This window comes from Protopterus annectens, chromosome 16.part0, assembly GCF_019279795.1.
Source record: "Protopterus annectens isolate FY-2018-M chromosome 16.part0, PAN1.0, whole genome shotgun sequence".
Classification (NCBI taxonomy): Eukaryota; Metazoa; Chordata; order Ceratodontiformes; family Protopteridae; genus Protopterus; species Protopterus annectens.
This window is the reverse complement of record NC_056750.1, coordinates 313,308,973-313,331,022: the sequence shown is the minus strand read 5'-3', so window position 1 is coordinate 313,331,022 and position 22,050 is coordinate 313,308,973. Positions and strand designations below refer to the sequence as shown.

The 22,050-nt window shown below is 39.7% G+C and overlaps 1 protein-coding gene across 1 annotated transcript in view; it reads right to left on the bottom strand.

Annotated features, from left to right (window-relative positions):
- LOC122790589 (potassium channel subfamily T member 1) overlaps window positions 1–16,798 on the bottom strand; it is a 1,237,971-nt gene extending 1,221,173 nt beyond the window's left edge. Inside the window, exon 1 of the mRNA XM_044058115.1 lies at window positions 16,731–16,798. Coding sequence (XP_043914050.1) covers window positions 16,731–16,798 — 68 coding nt within the window. The remainder of the gene's footprint in view (window positions 1–16,730) is intronic.
- Window positions 16,799–22,050: the final 5,252 nt, after the last annotated feature.

The following is a 22,050-nucleotide window of genomic DNA, read 5'->3' as shown; positions in this document are numbered from 1 at the left end:
TTGATACATACACATACCTGCAATCTACTTACCTACTGTTTTGCTTTTTGTATGGGACAATAAATGAGAATAAGTCACGAGGGTAGAGTGCAATGGGAAAAGATGAATTTGGCCAAAGATGAGTTGTTTCTGTCGCCTGAAGAACTAGTTCAGGACTGGAAAAAAGTTTATTTAAAAGGTAGTTGCAGGAGAATATAAAAGTACAATTGACTGTTGCATAAAGGAACTGAATTATGTTGATGGAGATGTTCGTAATATAATGAGGAAAGCCAATAGCCCATAAAGAACAGACGAGTGCATATCCATCACTTAGGAATTTTGAAAACAGCAAGTTAGAAATGGGTCTTAAAAGCACATCTATTACAGTTATTTCCAGATCAGATCCACAGCCAATGCCGCACATAATGAATGTAGGAGTATCTCAAGAAAGGAACCCTGGTAAGAATGACTATTATAAAAGGTGGAGAAAGTAAAATGATTTGGATTCTTAGGAAAAGTACAGTCTAGGAGGGCTAAGAAAATAGAAAAAAAATATTTTATTTTAATCGGAGGAATACTGCAAGTCATTGAAGAATATTTGCTTGATATTTATGGAGATAAACATCTATCAGCATATGTAGATCCTTGACAGGTGGCATCTGATCTCTGCAAAACTTTTTAATAAGAAGGAAAATTAGATTCCACCTTCTAAAGGTATAACAGTCCAGAGGTAGATTGCATCCCCTGTTTTGAGACTGCCCTAGAGCTTTTACCAATAGGTTAAGCTAGGTACATATGGGATCAGATATTTCCTGAAAAAATGTAGTTGCCATGAGAAAACTGTATAATGGACATGGAATATAACTACTGTGACATGTCTGCCAATCTCCAAAATAAACTAATTTTAGCTAGTATACTGATCAATTGAGAGTCTGTGACCAACTTCTCAGGAATCTGCTTTGAATTAGTGATAATGTTTTTGCTTCTGGTGAGGAAAGAATAGAAGAACATTGATTCCTAGCCTTCCTAAAGACTACCAGTCTTTATTGAGCCTGCAATCTACTTCCCAGGAGTCATCTTTGAGAAAGACCAAAGGGACGTTGTTCTCTATGTCTCTCAATGGGCAGTGTGTGTGACTTACCTGACTGGTTTGATTTCTGTTTCAGTAGTAATATCTTCATTTTAAAATCCAGACCATTGCCTAGCTTGTCTCTCTTGTGTTGAGTTGCTGACCTTGCTACTTAGTAAATCTATTAGGAGAAGACTAGAACAGAACTATGGACCCCTGCAGTATTTAGGATGAAGCTACTAATCTTCATAGACTCTGCAACCTTCTCCTCAGGAATGATCTTGGAAGCAGTGCTGCTGTTTTACTCCTGGTGTAAGAAGAAATTGAGGGACATTAACTTCAATCTGCTCACAGCCAAACTGAAACCAGCACTGGTAGTAGAACATACATGAATTACTACTGCATGTTTTCATTCTTGGCAACAATTGCTGAATTAATAAAACTTTGATATAACCAGATGCTGCCATCATCATGGGCTCATAGATTGTTCATACATCTTCCTTGGCCATTCTGCAAGGTTGAGGAGTGTTGATGTAGTGTAACAACTGACTCATTTTACTGAAAAAAGTGTACTTCTGGACTAATGGTCCAGATGACCCAAAATTGATTAATGGCGTAGATCATAGAAGGTTACTAGGCTAATGGCCCTGGGGCCTTTACAAGCCTAGCCAAGAGTTTATCCCCAAAAAAGAAACCTCAGTCAGCACCTGTTGCCCCTATCAATGAGGGATGAAGGTGGAACCCCTGGGACAAATTTGTGGTTTCCCATCCACTCAAGGTTGCGCTTGAAGAAGGACACTGAGGTACTCTGTTTGACATGTATGGGAAGTCTATTCCAGAGACGGGGCAGCCTCTGGGAGATGAACCTGTCTCTCCAGCAGGTTTTGTTGATGTTGCATATTAGATTTAGGCCTATCGAGTGGGTAATGCATGAGGAGTTAAACTTATGGATATGGAGCATCTTTAGTAGGGCAGGGTCCGATATTGCCTTGTAGGCCACCTCTGAACAATCTGTATGATACCAAGTAAAGTGATAGTGATTTGAGCCTGTCCACATAGGACAGGTGTTGTAAGTCATGGATTCTCTTTGTGAGGTATTTCTGTGGCCTTTCCAGTTGGTGAAGGTGTGTGGAGAGGTACATACCAAATGGGGCAGTATACTCAATTATGGGTTTAATGAGGGAGGAGTACAGAGAAGTAATAACCTCCTTTTTTTTCTGGATGCAATCCCTTTACTTATGAGATGAACCAAGTAAAAGGCTTTTCTGACCACTGCCGCCACATGATGTTCAAATGTGAGATAGTTGTCAACATGAGTACCCAGGTCTCTCACCACAGGTTGTATGCTTAGGGGGTTGCCGTTGATGCAATAATCAGTAGGGACCGTGTTTTTGCTGAATGGTATGATAATACTTTTTTTGGATTTAACTTAAGGCCATGACTTTGGCACCAGTTATTTGTAACTGTTAGACCCTCTTACAGTATGTTAACATAATTTGGGGAGTCAATGACAGCACCAAACTTACAGTCATCCACAAACTTGGTCAGTCACAGGCCATTTGTCTTTGCCAGGACCTCTGAAAGTAGATGACAAACAGTAGGGGTCCCAGGACAGATCCCTGGGGAACACCACTAGTGACAGGTCTGCTCTTGGAGGTGGTGGCACCTATTTTGACCTTGTGGGTCCTATCTGTGACCCAGCTGGCCACCCATCTGACAAGATAGGGATTAACACTGAGTTGTGTTAGCTTTTTGATGATGCCTGAGTGGGGGATTATGTCAAAGGCCTTGGCCAGGTTAAGGTACAGACGTTCCCTCATCCAGGGCCTTGGTGGTAGTCTCAAAGAAGTCAACTAAGTTCAATAGGTAAGATCCTACCCTGATGAATCTGAACTGGGTGGGGTCAAGTGTTTGGAGATTGCCTATGTCCTTGTTTATGAGATCCATAAAATATGCTCCATGGCTTTACAGATCAGACTTGTCAAGCTAATGGGGCGATAGTTTCCTGGGTCAGTAGTGGCACCACCTTTGTGCAAGGGGATGACAATTGTGGTCCTTCACTCTGCTGGAATGAAACCTGTATGGTGCACAATACAGCCTGGGATAGTATCAGATCCCATGGAAGCTGTGTTATTTGCCTTGGATAGGGCCTTTAACACTTGATCTATGGAGATGTGAGGTGTGGGACAAATATTGGAGATGTTGACTGGGCCTTTGGGGGGGATAAGGGGGTGAAATTTGTGCTGAACCTATCAGCTGGCAGGTTGGCTAAGTCAGCAGGATCGGTGTAAGAACTAATTCGGAACAAACTTGGGCTTTGCCATGGGGGTTCCTAACATAACTGAAGAGGGACTTCTGATTTCACTTTATTTCAAAGGCTAGTTTCAACTCAAAATTGGCTTTGGAGTTTTTCACTAGTGATCTAATTTGCTTGTTGAGGTGGAGGAGGTAGATTTCCAATTTGGGATTTGTTCCTTTTTACCATTGGACAGCAGTTTCTTCCTTTTGTTGTAAAGCTTGTTGATAGAGGATGTCCACCAAGCAGGTTTGTGTTTCCTTGAGGAGCAGGTTTTAGTTCTGCTGGGTATGGCTGAGTCCATGCAGTGGTACAGGTGCTTGTATACTGCACTAGCATACTGTTTAGCATAGTTGTCTGCATCCTCTGAGAAGGGCGGGAATGTGTGAAGCTGCTGATACCCTCCCTTAGGAGGGTGTAGTCAGCTTTTGAGAAGTGGTTTAGCCTGGTTATGGCTGGGGAGGGGTTGGGTGGGATAGAAACTTTGAATGAGACAGACTGATGATCTGAACTCACCACGGAAGAACATACTATGGGAGTGGTGCAGTAGTCACCCATGTTGGTGAGAACCAAGTCCAGTATGTTATCTCCCCATGTGGGGGATGAGACCAGCTGGTCTAGTGTGTTAGAGATGATGAAGTCAAGGAATCATTGGGTGAGTGCATTAGTGCAGGAATAGTTCACCCAGTCTATGGTGGGGTAGTTGAAGTCACCAAGGATCAGGGTGTTAGGGGCTACCTTTATGAAGTCAAGTAGGTCCAGGTAGGAGGAGTGGGTGTCCTGAGACATGGAGGGGGTCTATAGCTGGCTATAACTTGGATGGGTGTCTTGCCAACTGTCAGTTGCACCTGGAGTAATTCCAGTGTGTCATGCTGGTAAACCAGTCTGGACATGTGCCTGCCTTTAATAAAGACAGAGATTCCACCACCATTAGTCTTTCTGACTTAATTTTGGGGTCAGAAAGTGTAGAATGAGGTATAGCCTGGTAAGGCAGGGGTGCTCTCCACAGCCCTGAACCAAGTTTCCGTGACTACCTAGACATCGGTATCTTCCAGTACGAGGAGAGCCTCCAGTGAGTGCAGGCTCCTAGCATTGAGAAGCATGGCCTTAAATTTGCTTTTTGACAGATCTTTCATGTTGGAAGATTTGGCTTTGGCAAATAGCCTAAAAAAAGGCACAGTGGGGGAGGTAAGAGCCTTGGCCAAGATCCAGAACCCCAGGTGTGACAGGTGGAGGCCATCTCTGGCAAAGTATCGAGGCTTGATAACCATGTCATGTCAGACAAACAGATACTGTATCCCCTTGGAAAGGCACCAGAAACTAAGCCAATTGTTGAAATCAATCATTTTGTTTGTGTTGTGGCATAATTCTTGGTGAAGGCAGGATGCTGCTCAGGGCCAGGGTCACACCAGGCTGAAGCACATAGTCTGAGAGCTCAATCATGTCTCTCTTCATATAGTCCAGGGAGGTACATCTCAAGTCATTCACACCAACATGGACAATGACATAGTCATACATGCTTGATGACACCGTAAGAGGGGGATAGGTGTGGCCATCTTTGGGGGAAGACTGAGAGAAGTAGGATGCACATAGTCACAATCCCACAGATGGGGATGGCATTGCAGTGGGGTGTCCTGGTTTTCATCAGGCTGTCCCCTGCTGGGAGCCCTCATTACCAAGTGCACTGGAAGATGCAATTATACGGGAAAAGCATTGTGGCTCTCTGCAATGATGTGGATAGCCCTTCCCCCATCTTGGGGTGGGGCAGATACACAAATACTCTTATTGAAGGCATGCCAAGGGAAAGCAAAAGCAACCCAAAGTTTGCCTGAACAATGGCTCCACAAGATATTTCCCAATGTTTCAGATCTGTAGAGTTTCCACTGTTAGACTATGTACAAACTCAAGCCTAAGGTGGGAGTCTTGATAATCAGCTGACAGAGAAAAAAAAGGTAGCTAGGAAAACTAATGAAAATCCAAACTTGTGCAACAGCCTGAATCCATGTGTGACAAATATACATAGTTAATTTGAGACTTGTTTGTCAATAACATCACATATGTATAAACAGCAGTGTTACACCTTACCCAACATCTGCTGAGGCAGTTAAAATATTCCTGCCTAAGCCTCCCAGGTCCCCACTTGGCAAACCTTAACCACCTTGGAGCTATATATATCTCTATCCACACTTACCCCCCCCCCCCCACACACACACACACAGACACACACTGCTATTATGAATCACTGAAACTGCCAGTCTGCTACCATAAGGTACCATCAAGCCTGCAAGGATTCACAAGATCGTTGTTACTGGTGATTCCATAGTTGGGTTCCAAAACACTACATTTATTATACTGGACGAGGAGAGGACTACCCTAAGCAATCCTCTGGTACTAGAATTAAGGTCATTACATTATCCTAAATATGAGCATGTGGTACCTGCCCATGTAGGAATGAATGACCTTAGGCACTCCACACTGAAGGAAATACAGACAGATACTGCTAAGCTCTCTGGCTGCGTCTACACTGAAAGAAAATCATTCGTGTTGAATTGCATTTTTTCCATCACCTATAATGATACCCAAGTCAAAGATAAACTAATCGGCTTCAACAACTGTCTAATTAACTGGTGTCAGTCCTGAGGTTCCAGCACATTTCTGCCTTAGGCAATGTGGTTAACAAACCCTCCTGCTTTGCCAGGGATAGGTTGCACTTTTTGTTTTATGGCTTTTGCTTACTGGTTAAAGACTCGCATGCCCCTATAGTGCTTTATCAGGCAAAGTTCAACTCCTGGGCATACCCACTTTGCAAAGTCTAGTTTGAACAGTACCAAGGCAGCACTGCTTATGGCTGGAAGCTTGATGTTTGAGCTTGATGTATTCCTCTACTTTGAAGACATACATATTTGTTTAGCTACAGAAACCCAGTTCCAGAGTAGAGATATAACTCCCTCCTTCTTTGCCAATTTTTAGTATATACATTGTATTCTGGCCTATAAAGAACTAAGTCACTTTGAGGACACATCCATATTTGTTAGATAACCTATTATTTCAAAACCAATTATACATGACATATACTGGAACTTGCAGAGGTCCAGCCTACCATGTTATTGCCATCTTGTATGTATTCCTGTGAGTGTATTAATAATTTAAGTCACATCAAAAAGCTTTCCATCAAATTAAATTCACTAATTATGTATTACCTTACCTCACTAAAAGCTGGCATACATACACAACAAGAAGCAAATATTCTTAACAATACCTTGATTTCATTAAGACTAATTTTATAGCTCAAATCATTGTCTGTGGTAACAGGAGTGATAGTCCTCACAAATACGTCCTCAGCGACATCTCTTTTTCTTACAACAACCCTAATGTAATTGACTCCTTAGTAAAGTCCAATCACACATCAATAACCTTTGCCTTTAAAGCATACTTTGAAACCAAAAAGTAACCTACAGCATTAATTCTCCTTTTTGCAGTCCATATTGATAACCTCAAATAATTCAGCTCTCCAAATAGCACAGTACCTGCTGCTACTATCTATGCCTCAGAGTTGTATTCCATTACTAATGCCTCAACCTTAACCTCAAATAATTCAGCTCTCCAAATAGCACAGTACCTGCTGCTACTATCTATGCCTCAGAGTTGTATTCCATTACTAATGCCTCAGCCTTACAGACTCTGCTTGCAAACTGTGAAAACTAAACCTGGTGTTGTATAAGCCTGCCTGTACTCTAGCCATGCACTAATCTTTTTTAGACCTGTATTAACCAATTAATGGTTACATATGCCAATATGTGTAGTGATATCTTCCAATTCCTTATGTAAATAAGACCACAAACAAAAGTATTTTGACATAGAGCTAGCATGCTGTTTCAATTTGTTAAGCTTTACATTAAAAAAAGGGATGTTGTCCTAAACAGCATATTCCAAAGCTTGCATAGTTATTGTCCCCATTTTCCAAGTGCTAAGGTCACATACTCAACGGTTTCTTATGCATAGATTGCTGACATTTGCTTTTGTCAACATTAAGGGTCTATAGAATAAGATAATACAAAGAAAGACGCAAGCTGAAGATGACAGTTGAAAACTACGTTATAAACAAATGATCTTTACACGGAAGACTGCACTCTTTTCACTTCCCTTTGTTGCTTCAGGAGGGATTGTAGGCGGAACAGCACATCCCCACACAGAGCATTAAAAAGGAAACTTAAAGAGCACACTCAAGTCACTGCTTATACAAACAATTCTGTTCCAGAATTAGTTGTGCAAATTGGGCTTCCTATGTTTGTTTTTATACATGATCATTGTGCTTACTAAGAAATCAATGAACTGTTGCACAGTGCAACAGAATTTTAGTATTTATCAATGATAATAACTACACAAGCACACGAGATTTCAAAAGATGCTTTAACGTATTCTGCCCCAGACATACCACATTTTGCAAAAAGTCGCCCCATTAACATATAAAAACATTAGACAGAAATGCAGATCCATTTTATGTTTATAATGATGTCAGCATTATAATATCTGCATTGCAAAGTGCATATTATATTAAGTTTCATACTGTTTACAACAACTCTGTAGGTATAGGACATCAGGAAAAATGTATTCCCAATAGTTGCTAGTTGGATTCATTTGGAAGTGCTAGAGGCCAGTACACTCTCAGCTAATGATGGCTGTGGATCTGAGGAGAGTCGTATCAAAGTCTGCTGTCTAGAAACAATGAGTGAAAATGGGAACTCAGAGATCCAAACGTAAGACAAAGCATGCATTATAACCTAAAAAAACAATACTGCTTCTGTGGCAGACCCATCATCCGTTTTATTTCTTTTGGTAAAACACAAGAATCATACTGGTTTTGGATTGCACTGTGTAATGTATATCTTCAAGGAAATTATGCACCTGATTTATTTAGTAAACTTTTCTAATCATGTTGTGGCCTGGACCAAAGACCCCTTTCATCCACAAGCTCAACCACTAGGCATGCACTGCTTTTTTATTTACTGATGATAGATGAAGGATGAAATTTACACTATAAATATGTGATGTAGAAGAAATTTAGTTCTAGTTTCTGCAATTATTTAGTTCTAGCCTGAGTTAAAATAAACAAAATGCTAAAATGAAGTTAATTCAAATAAAACTATGCAATATATGAACAGTTGGAGTAAGGTGGTTTTATTCTTCTGTCTTTCTTTTACAAACCACTAAAAACAAAATATACAAAATTAATAACTAATCTGAATTTTAAATAAAATATCGACACTAAATTATTTAGCAAAAAAGCTATTTAGCAAAGCTTGCAGTTGCAGTTAATAATTTGGAACATCTATAATATGTCATTAGGTGAAACACATTAATAATATCTTTGGCACTGAATAACCCCGACCTGTCCACCCATCTGTCCATCTTTTTAAACTACCTGTCTTTGCGTGGATTGCAGTGGCATCAGGTTAAACTGGGTCGGCCAGACATCCTCATCTACTTCAGAATATGCCTCATGCTACAAAACCCCTATGGGTTTCAAGTCTGCCTGAAATATATATAATCCTGGGTTTACTGCATTGCTTCTTACCAGTAGGCCATCCCTGGCATATCTCAGTGGGTGTTCAATATCCTCATTATGGAATCAAACCACTTCAATGACCCCTCTCAGTCAAAGCAGTGGCTATATCTGAAATCCTTCTGGGCTACTGTGAACCTAAGCCTGGACATCATACACAAGGATCTCTTTTCTGCAGCTTCTGTCTGTGGTAGTATCCTTTATATCACTACCAGAAGCTTGTGGTCATAGGGGAGAAGCAGGACATAAGTGACCTGAAAAATCAGAGTTTTGCCACCCCACTTAGTTATTAGTTAAGTACCACAATGCAGTACAATAACTGATGTACAGCCCTGCTCCATAAATTGACTGATCAATATCCCAGTCCTATCTATCTTCACTCATGAACAAGAACTCACACTACCCAAATTGTTCCCTATGAGGCAGCTGCTCTTCTGTCTTACCTGCAGGGGGTAGTCTACTCTTTTCTGGGACAAACTATCACCTCTGGTTTGGAGATCTCAATTTTCTTTACATCCACTTGACATTCAACAGTGAAACATTCCAGTGTACAAGGAAGATTGCAGTGACTTAATGCTAATAGGACAAACATTATTTGCAACCAAGAAAGATATAAACACGCATACGACAAAAATTAATATTCTACAGACTTTAGTTGCACATTAAAATATCTTGACTAAGAAAATTGTATACACCAAAACTAGAACTCGCTGCAACTCAGTAGTCCAAAGAAACACAATTAGAGTTCTAGTAAAAATAGTCACGATCCACTGTTCAATTCTTTTATTCATCCACATAAATCACAGGTTTAGCGCTTTCATCTACCTATAGTAGACTTCATCAGAACAATTATTGCACATTGCAAAAGCCTATTTATACAAAAATAACCGCCAAAATCTAACAAAATCTAACAATCAAATAATTAAGTGCCCAATTATCTTAAAGTCACAGATAGATATTATAATGTATCCCTATATTTCTAGTCAAAATAATTACATTTTAATAAAAAAACAGTTAATATTAAAAGCTCTACATACATTATTTTCACATATTATCACTTTCTTGAACTGTTTCATTAATTAATAAAAATCAATTAATAAAAATCAATTGATTCATAAAATACATATTGCACATGTTTTTTTTAAAATAGGATATATTGCAAATTTCATATAATAAAATATATAATTAAAAACCTAAGTATATTTTAATGCCGTAATGTCACTGTATTAATTAATAACACTCATAATTATGTAACATTTCTTAATATGCCTTATACATATATTGTGTATACCTAAAGCATATTATGGACATACATTTCATCCAATTAATTTATTATTTATTTTTGTATAAATAGGCTTTTGCAATGTGCAATAATTGTTCTGATGAAGTCTACTATAGGTAGATGAAAGCGCTAAACCTGTGATTTATGTGGATGAATAAAAGAATTGAACAGTGGATCGTGACTATTTTTACTAGAACTCTAATTGTGTTTCTTTGGACTATTGACTAAGAAAATCATAAGCAGACGTAGAACCCCAGTGGAGTCCTATACCAACGATGAATCTAGCTGACTTAACACCAAAAATTTACAGACATATCACAGCAAGCACTGGACAGAATGCAACAACAGACTTAGGACTTTATTACTGCTGCAGCCCCATCCTTTAAGAATGTTTTGGATGCTTGGCCCCATGCATTCTTGATGTCCTCAAAACACATGTAGACAGTACTTGAAAACTCCCCTGGCTATTCCAAAACCTTTGCAAACACAAAAAGCAGATCCACTATTGTACAACCAATATAGAAACTACATTATCCCTACTTAAGCAACGACTCAGCTACCACAAAGTTTCCTTTATGGTACCCTGGTATAGGAAAATCATTCTTAAATTGGAATTTATCACTCCTTCCTCTTTTTCTGAAAATGTGGACGAGTGCCCTAGTTTGCCAGTCCAGAGGTACTTTCAGCACTACACTGAAAAGTAGCCTTAAACACAATTCTTCAAAAATGTTAACACCTTTAGCATTTCTGGATGGACCTTGTCTACTTCTGCAGCCTTTCATTACTAGAACTGTGCAATCATTGCAGTGATTTCATCTACAGAATCACATCCATTCTCAGAATGTGCTTCTAGCACTGCTTTCCATAAAAGTGTTCACCAGATTCATAATGTCATCAAATTCTTCTGTCAACTTCCTTAGATGAGGTCAACCATTCATCACTCCTGCTGAGAACAGCAAAACGATGTGCTGCCTCTCCTTCAACAGTCGCTGTACGGTTTGCTACAGTTTCTTTGTTGCTATTCAAAACTCTAGTTTGGCACATGTGGATGAAAGTACCAGATGGAGCTCAATGGATGCTATTGTTAACATGAAGGACAAAAGATGTAATTCTTCATTTAAGCAATAATACATGACTGTGTGTGGGTATATCAGGATACACCCACAGTTGGTGTGGCTTGATCATGAATGTGAAGCCTAAGTGATTAAACAACACCAACCATGGGTAAATCCTGATATACCCCACACAGGAGTGTATTATTACTTTCATACAATGACATTATTCAAGAAAGAAATTACTAGTGCTTGTTAAATAAATGTTTTTGTATAAGAGCACTGTAGTGTTCCTTCACATTATTTTATGTTTGCTAATATACTGCACACATGTACGTGACTTTACAGAGTACATCACCACAGTGCAGCAGAAGGGATGGAGAATGAGAATTTCTGTCGCTGTTTTTTTTTTTTTTTTTTTTTATATACTGTCAATACAAGAAATCTGGACAGACTCCAACATAATGGAGGGACAAAAGTCCAAAAATAGGAACACATTTTAAATATCGATCTTATAAACTTAGAAAGTTCCTTGAATAATAAGTTTTGAGTTAGCATACATTTTTGTAACGATATAAAGCCCAAAACTGAAATTTCTGTCATTATTAAATGGCTTCAATACCCATTAGCTTGCCAAACAAATACAATTTTTATGAGGAAAAGACCAAAAGTATGAGTCAAAAATCTGGAATTCTGTGAAAATATGGACAGTTGGGAGGTAGGAGAGTCTGCTGAGATTTTAGCATGGACAACATAGAAATACAAGGAAAATCCTTTTCATTTCTGTTTCTTTAATTTTGCAGAATGTAAGTAATTTCTCTTGGATTTTGCACTGTCCACTAAGCATATGCCAATTGAAAAGTCTGGCCGCTCAATGGTAAGTCAGTGGCTGGATTATTTTCTGTTGGAATATGCTCAATTTACAACAGGCACGATGATTTCTGCTGTCCAATCAGCGAGCACATTTTTAAATGGCAATGAGCCATTATTGTATAATTGCTATTAATGAAATAGTGAGGCAAAGTGTTATTGCTAAGTTAGACAAAGCATGTCAGTTGCTGTGACAATTGTGACACTGTGTTACCTGCACTATTACTGAGGCATAGATATTCTATCACTAGTGATGTAACACTTAGGTTCAGTGATGTAACACTTAGGTTCATATGTAAGTAGTAGGAAATTGGTCTGCAGACCATTTCAAGCCTAGCCAAAAACTCTGTCTGAAATTTCCCTCCAGCCTCAAGGAGGGGAAGACAAGATAGACCAGGAGAGAATTTGAAGCTGCCCATCCAATTATCTAGGTTTGAAGGTGGCATGGGTGCTACTCTGGTTGACATGTAGTGGAAGATTATTTCAGTGGTGAGGGATATGTTACTATATGAATCTATCACAACAACATGCCTTATTTATCTGCTGATGAAAGTTTGGTTCCTTTAACTGAGTAGTTGATGTACAATTATTTCTGTGAAGAACCGGAAGGATGACTTACATGGTCATTATACAAGATGTGCAGAGACACAGACATACAGATGAATGCGCGCACACACAAACACACACACGAAAGCATACACACACACATATGCAGATGTATGAACAGCTAGACATATCCAAGAAAGCATAAACAAACACACACACATACATGTATACAGCAGATGTATGAACAGTTACACATGCACATATGAAAGCATATATATATATATATATATATATATATATATATATATATATATATATATATATACATACACACACACACACATATGCAGATGTACGAACAGCTACACATACACACATGTACACACACATGTGCGGATGTATGAACAGCTACTCATACACACATGAAAGCATACACACACACACACACACACACACACACACACACACGTACACATAAACACACACACACATGTAGATGTATGAACAGCTACACATACATGAAGGCATACACACACATACGTGTGTGTGTGTATATATATATATATATATATATATATATATATAGGGTCTATATTAGAAAAACGAAAGTTTATCTTACCGAATGCTAACATGAGCAAAAATCCCAGAACCCAAAACTGGAATTGTGAGATTCCAGTATAGTGAAGATGGGAATATTTGCCCTTTCCTCACTGTAGTTTGATGTCGAAGTTGGAATATATATTTAGCGGGGGGTGGGGGGCGCAGCCTCCCACAATTGCAGTTTAGAGTTCCGGGATTTTTGATAATGTCAGCATCCGGTAAGATAAACTTTTGTTTATCTAATATAGACCCTATATCTATATATATATATATATATATATATATATATATATATATATATATATATATATACATACATACACACACACACAGACACACACACACACATGCAGATGTATGAATTACACATACACACAGGAAAGCACACACATATGCACACACAAACACGCACACACATACACACACATAATTGCAGATATGATACTTAATCACTCAGAGACTTTATAAGCACTGATTATAATACAAATAGTGAGAGTTGGACTTTGTGTAAATTCCAGTCAAATAACGAAGATTAAACACTGGTTTTCGATTTAGTCAGCAGAGTTTTTTACAATAGTATCAGATGGTCAGCAACTCCAAGACAGCTTGAGTTTATTTTCTCATTAATTAAAACTGAACAGTCTGATCATTAAATTTCTTGATCAAGAAACCTAACCAACTATCATATAGATGTTATCTTTAGAGTAAACATTGCCTTCATGTGACCCCAAAATATAAAGTTGTATTAAATGAAGATAGAACAAGTGAATTAAATACTGGTTCCTCATTAGCCATACTATCCATATGTACTTAAGCTAATTAGATTCATGAAATACACATCAGTTTTGTTACAAATAATATTAAGCAGTTGTCAAAAATCCTCCTAAATTTTCCTATAACACGAAAATCTATAAAAGCTATCATGATTAATGTTAACTACTTGATGAATAATATACGTAGAAATTTGTTCTGACAGAAGAAAAGAGAGCAGCTTAAAAAATACTCAGGGAGAGTAATAATGTCACATAAATATACACACTTATGAGCAACAGATGCAGCCAAACATCTTTCAGAATAATTATACCACAGTTCAGAAGCAAAGTATATGAACATAGTAACAATAATGGAAAGGTGACGTATGCTATATTTAAGCATATTGCAGAATAAGTCCTAGATTTAATTGTATGGGTATCATTAAAATACAGGATGGTGTTAGACCTGGTCAAATGGACGTCCGTTTACTTCCTGAGATTAAATGGTAAGCTCAGCTCCTGTATCTGCAGGGGTCTGAACTTACATTTTTGTTTGCAACTATTCTTATAAAGATATGTACAGCAGCAATGTGTGATTTCTGAATGCTGCTGATCATTGTGTTTACACGAGTAATATAATGACTTTTTATATATTTATGTAGGTATATGCTTTCACATCTTGAGCATCCATCAGTCTCAGGCACCTGGCAGACCATTAAGATACATAAAAGCTTGTTCTCATGAGAACTGATCAGCTACTAAATCTTACAGATGCAAAATATTTTATCTCATTCCAATTCTTGAGATACACATATATATCAAAGAATATATATCTTGGAAGACTGATTATTTGCTTAAAGCAGCTACACCTTCTCTTAGGGAAAATGGATATTTTCAGTCCAAAAGCAACATAACAAATATTAGCTAAAGAAAATAAGATGGAAGCAAATATAAATATAGTAAGGAGGGGGAATATTCAGGCATTCTGAGTGATACGATTCTAAGAAAAAAGAAACCAGTATATGCTTTGAAAGTAGGACCAACTGCTTGTCTTTGCAATGTTTATGGCCACTAAATGACCCTGGCCTGGAATTGCATAGGTTCATGGTTATATACGAGGCTAACAATCACCAGGGCCTTTATAAATCCAGTTGTGCAATGCAACCCAATTGTGTCCCTATGTATCATGGACAATTATTAGGAGGGAATGTGTTAGGAAGTTTCTTGAGGTTATGTGGGGGGCATGTTAGTTTGGGCATTACTGTCTGCCTCCATCTAACACAGACATTGGGACCAGACCTGGGGTGAATTTCTGATTTCCATCCATTGGCCAAGGTTACACTTAAATAGCATTACAGATGGATTCAGCTTCACATGAATGGGGAGCCTGTTCAAAAGCATGAGGATCATCTGAGGCACATGGTTGCCTCACCAAGATGTCTTATTTATGTCACAAGTAAAATTTAAATCCTTGGATTTACTGGTTCTGATGCTGTTCATTTTCTCTATGCACAAAAGGTCTGTCAGGGCTGGATCCAATGATGCCTTGTATAACAGGCATCGACTGCCTCTCAGTGACTCTGACCTGGGAAATGAATCTTCTAAACTCTGCTGTGTTAATCCTACTGTTTTTTCTTTCTGATTTCCTTGTTCTCATTCTGCCTTTACAACCTCACATGAGAATGCACTGTGGATTCAGTCTTCCCACCCCATACTGTCCTTCTGTTTGCTTGACCTCCCATGGGAGTGGAAGCACTCTACAAAATTTAACTTTTCTTCATCTTTTTTATTTATAGAACCAGTGAGAGTGTTATGGGGCTCCTGTATTTGCTGCTATTTAAGTGGCTTATAGCTACCTCAAATGGCTACCGATTCTTGTTTGTTCTCTTTGGGGTGTTGCTTTCATACCACCTCTGCAAGGACATACACATTCACTCTCCTATTTAATATAACAAACTCTCAAATCAATTATCTTGCAGAAAAATATGCAGTAACTGCAGGGTAAAAGAACTCTCACAACAGGTGAGCTTTGCACAAGCAATCTGGGACTAAAATGACAAACAAGAGAAACTCTTCACCTTACTATCTTAGCCAGTTAAAGAAAGAGTCATAAACTGTTGTTGATCATCTTACAAAAGCTAAGAGCACTGGCGGCCATATTGTGATAAAAGGTTGGGCAGTACTGTTTTATGATATTAAAATAGTCACTTAAAGGGAAGACTGATGTCAATGGTGTTTTATTAAATTTCTAAAACATTAAGCTGCTTTAACTTAAAAAACACTATAAAAATATTCACTCTTTGTAGTCTGAATAAGCTTGTCTTACCATCCTTTTGTGCACAGAGGAATCACTGCAATTTTATTCTGGTATTTACCTAGACTTATAAATGACAGAAAATATTCTCTCAATAATTTAAATATTGCTGCCCTCCTCTTTGTGCAAGGTACAACAGATGATGTTTAGTTCTTTACCTTTCTTCTTCCTCATAACATTTCTAAAGTAAAGTAAAAGCAACTTAAAATGAACTTAATCTGGATGCTGGTTGTATATTTAAGTATATTTTCATGCTGGTGTTCATCCAGGCTAGTTTATTTTGCGTGACCAAGTTAATTCTAAAGCTGAAGCTTGGATCTATTCCAGCGCATTCTGACACTACCTCTACCAGCCTTCCTTAACAACACGATGTGTATCCTGCTAGTGTCTGCCACAGTAAAACATACCTTGCTGTTTCACATTCTTCATCTGTGGGACGAAATGTACAATTTCTTCTCAATATTTCTTGTTTCATGACTTACCCAAGAACTTGAAACTTTTCCTACTGATGCACATAACTCTGTTTCTGCAACGTTTATCGAACTAATTTCCTTGTAATGCTTTCTCCAATCACATCATTAGTCCTAAACAGATATTTAACTTACTGAAGCATAATTCTTTTACTTAACTGACTCATTGTCTAGCCTTTCTATGATTTTGTAATATTTTCTCCATATGTGTTCTACATTCTCCACAATAAGTGAAAGCACTATGCAACTATACGGCCAAACTGGAGGCTGAGCTCTCTCAACATAGGACTGGCAAGACCAGACAGGAGGAGAAGGTAACCACACACAATACATACCCAGTCACACATGGTACCATCACAACTTCAAATCATACACATACTCACACAAAGACATACTCGGAGGTTCTGATCAAAAAATTACCAAAACAGCAGAGGCCACCAAAGCAGACACCCAAACAACTACCACCTCACGACCCAACACATGCAACACATAGACCACACAGTCAGAGTGTCAAACAGTCACAGCCCTTAAGGCCAAACAAAATGCCAGACACACTTGTCATTGGTGATTCCATAGTCAGACACACTGACGTCCCGCTCACCAGACTGAGTAAGGAGAAGGTCACAGTAAGCTGCCTGTCGGGCGCTAGAATCCGCCACATAACGCAAGCACTCAGGTCTCTCAACAGCAGGTACAAGTATGACTCAGTCATTGTCCACGCTGGTGTCAACGACCTGAGATGTACCTCCTTGGACTACATGAAAAGGGACATCGAGGGGCTCTCTGATTATGTAGCCCAGGCAGGTATGACCCTGACCTTGAGCAGTATCCTACCTTCACCTAGAATGATGCCACAATACAGTGATAAGATGATCAGCTTTAATAATTGGCTTAAATTCTGGTGTCATTCAAAGGGGATCCAATGTCTGTCTGCCTGGGATGACATGCTGGACAAGCCACGCTGTTTCAAGGGACGGCTTGCACCTGTCACCGCTGGGCTTCGGATATTGGCAAAGGCTCTTGCCACCCCCATAGTGCCTTTTTAGGCAAGGCTCAAATTCTAAACCTACCACCCTAGAACACCAAAAGGAAAAAAAACTAAGGGTAATGCTGCTCAATGCCAGAAGTCTCAATCTCAAGATGCACGCACTCGAGGCCCTTCTCAATATGGAGAACATTGATGTCTGTGCTGTGACAGAAACCTGGTTCAAGGCTCCTGAGAGCACCCCAGCACTAACAGGTTTCACCTCATATCATGCCCGCCCCAAAATCCGGACAACACCAAGAAAGGAGGGGTGTCCATATTCATAAAGGACACCCACACCTCAAGGTTGGTGGCAACGCACGATGCATCGGAGACCATCCAGGTGCAATTAACCATAGGCAAGACTGTTCTGCAATTTGTAGAATGTTACAGGCCACCCTCTCAAACTCAGGAACCTCACATGGCCTTCCTGAAAACATTGGAGGGGATAAATGTATCTCCAAACACCATCATACTAGGTGACTTCAACTACCCTAATATAGACTGGGAACACTGCTCAAGCCCGAACACTCTAACCCAAAGATTCCTGGAGTTCATAAACTCAAATGCCATGGAACAACTAGTCACCATCCCCACAAGAGGAGAAAACATACTTGATCTCATCATCACGAACATGGGATCAAAATGTTCAACACCGGAAGTATACCCCTCACTGGTGAGATCAGATCATAAACTAATCTCGCTGGAGGTCCTCATCCCGCCCCCACCTGAAACAAAAAGGACCACAGTGAAAAACTTCTCAAAAGCCGATTTCACACTTCTAAAAACTAGTGTGGTCTCCTTTAAGGCCCCTGAGCCAGTGGTAAACATTACTCAAACCGCTGAATCACTTACAAATGCCTTCTACCAGCACCTACAGGACTGCATGGATCAAGCAATCCCAAACAAAACTAAGACTCTCTGTACCAAAGGCAAGCATCCAGTCTGGTGGACCCCAGCCATAAACAAGCTCTACAACAAAAGGAGGAAGCTACTACAAGATAGAGCAAAATCCCTGAAAGGTAAGACACCTTTGATCATTATAAGTAAAAAACTAAGAGCTCTCATAAAATCATCCAAGGCAAATTTTGAGAGAAAAATCGCCAAGGACTCTAAAGACAATCATAAGGCCTTCTTTAGCTATGTTAGAAACTTAGGAGGAAACTCCCAGATATGCTCAGAATTATTTCAAAATGACGTGAAAATTACTGAACCTACACACATTGCCAACATACTGGCTGACAGGTTCAGTGCAAACTTCTCCCCCCCCCCAAAAGGAGAGATATCTATTCCAGAGAATTGTAGCCCCCCAAACATCTACAACGCCCAGGTGAGAACTGCCCTCACTAAGGCAAGAAACACAGCATCCATGGGACCGGATGGTGTCCCCGGCTGTGTGCTTCACGAACTCAACGAGGAATTAAACCCACAGTTAGGACAGCTGTTTAACCTTAGCCTCACCTCAGGATACGTACCCAAGGAGTGGCGCACGGCGACTGTGGTCCCACTTCATAAGGGCGGTGCCTCCACAGACCCTGGAAATTACCGCCCCATTAGCTTGACAAGCCTTATCTGCAAAGCCATGGAGAGGATCATAATGGAACTCATAAATAAAGACATAGGGAACTTGCAGACTTTGGATCCAACCCAGTTTGGCTTTGTCAAAGGCAGATCCTGCCTCTTAAACTTGGTTGACTTTTTCGAGACAGTCACCAAGGCCATTGATGAGGGAAAGGCAGTCCATACAGCCTACCTCGACCTGGCAAAGGCCTTCGACACAATACCCCACTCAGGTATCATCGAACAACTTATCAGCTTGAATGTAAACCCATACATCACAAGATGGGTTGCAAACTGGCTAAGTGACAGAACCCACAGGGTCAGAGTTGCTGGAGCCATGTCAGACTCAAAGCCTGTCACAAGTGGTGTCCCACAGGGCTCAGTCCTGGGTCCACTCTTGTTCGGCATCTACTTTTCTGAAGTACAAGCAAATACAGGAGGGTTATGGCTGACAAAGTTTGCAGATGACTGCAAACTGGGCGCCATAGTCGAAAACACATCTGACACAGATATCCTCCAGAAGGGCCTCACAGAAATGGATAACTGGTGCCAGAGCCATGGCCTGAAGTTAAATGCCAAAAAATGCATAGTCATACCCTTCGGGAAAAACAAGGTTACCCCTAGCTACCATATAGGTGGCAATCCACTGAGCACAGAAAAATCGTTTGACACTCATGTTGCTAAAGTAGTTAGGAAAACCTTCTATATCGCCCACCTGATCATGAAGGAATTCACATCTAGATCAAGGGAGGTCATCGTCCCCCTGTACTCATCACTCATTAGACCTATGATTGAGTACAATGCCCCGTTCGGAATGTATCTGACTAGACACCTGCTGCAGCTTGAAAGGCCCCAAAAGTTCCTCACCAAAAGGATAAAGGGTCTCAAAAATATGTCTTATGCTGCCCGACTGAAAGAACTCCAGCTCTATTCAGTCTCATACCACTTGCTCAGAGGTGACCTGTGCCTGACATATAAGGCCATGTCAAACCCAGATTTGATGAATATGCTTCACCTCAAAAATCTAGATCCCTCAGAACCACAAGGGCGGAGACTTAAACCTTGACACGGTTATAAATAGAACGTGCTGGAGGGACAGATTCATCACCCAGAGACTCCCTATGCTGTGGAACAAAATCCCGGTACATGTGAGGCAGAGCACCTCTCTGGCCTTGTTCAAGAGGAATCTTGACCAATGGATGGGAGATTGCAGATATACCCCAGGGATTACTTCAGTGTCACTGCTTGACAGAGGCACAGCAAAATGATAGGCATAGTTTTTATTCAAACTAAAGGGGTGGCGAAAGCCGCATAACTATGGGCTAGGCTTATAAATGCCCTTGGGCAGATAGCCTAGTATGAACCTATGAAAGCTGTGGCTGGCCACTGGAGACAATAGCCCTAATCCACTTTTCTGTGGAATTATACCTGCTTATGCAATTGCTGCATGTGGGAGGGGGCTATAAGTATATACGTATATGTGAATATACATGTAAATGGCCTAATACTAATAATTTAAGCACTCTTCTTGGGAACCTTGGCATAACTTGACAATTTGCTGCACATACTTTTTATATTATTTAAAAGCCCGGGATGAAACTGTGCATTGGTGTACTTTGCTTGGCACTACTGTTGTTAATGTAAACTGTCATGTGGAAATATTATTAATGGCTTTTTTTCCTCTTATTGTAATGAAGTCTTGATAATTTTTCCCATGCTGTCATTTGTTTATTTTCCAGCTTACTTTTCTTTCCCATGCTGTCATTTGTTTATTTTCCAGCTTACTTTTCTTTCTTTTTTTATGAACTATTTTAATTACCACTGAATTTGTACTTTGTCTTGGGGGAGCCTTTCTGCCCAGGTCCCCTCTTAAACTGGACTTTTGCCCAGCAGGACAAATTAGGTTAATAAATAAAGGAAATGCATAAATAAATTCTGCTAAATGCCAAAGCAATGAATCTGCACTGTGAGTTTGTTTGGGTGCCTTTCAGACTGGTGGGCATTATTTATAGTGATTTTGATGTTCACACAAATGAAAAATGTGTAAAATGAACGTCTTTGCTCTTATTTGAGTACTTATTTGTATTTCTCTGACTTTCTGCTGTTCAGCTGCAGTTCACCAAAGCAGTAAGCGGGATATGCCTCTACTTTATCCTGGGGATTAATTAAAGTATACAGCTCTTTGGTCTCATACATTGTTTTACATTTACTAAACTGAATTCTGAATATATGTTCACTGAATCTCTTACTTTTTGGCTGAAGGTATTTCTGGGTTTCAGGATAGGACTGCATGTCTCACCTAGCTGCTGAATTCTTCCTCCTGTTGGGCACAGGCTTCTGTAGCTTTAGTGCTTCTCAGTGAATGGCACATTAACTCAATGAGTAATGTAGATGGGATAGGGCCAAACTTGACCAATGCACCATCCATCCCATCCAGGGTTTGGCAATTATACTTTGTGACATCTGTGGTCTCTAATACTTTGTTTAGCAGCCCCTTCTGCCCATGAAACCTTTTCCTCCATCCCCTGTCTTCTCATTAATTTACTTGAGCACATTCTGCACAAAGCCTCTGTGAACTTTTACTTAGTCTCTATTTCTTCTGTCTGCACAGGTGGTTCTACCTCTGTCTGGTCTACAGCTTATCCTTCTTCTCATTCACCCATAATAAGATGA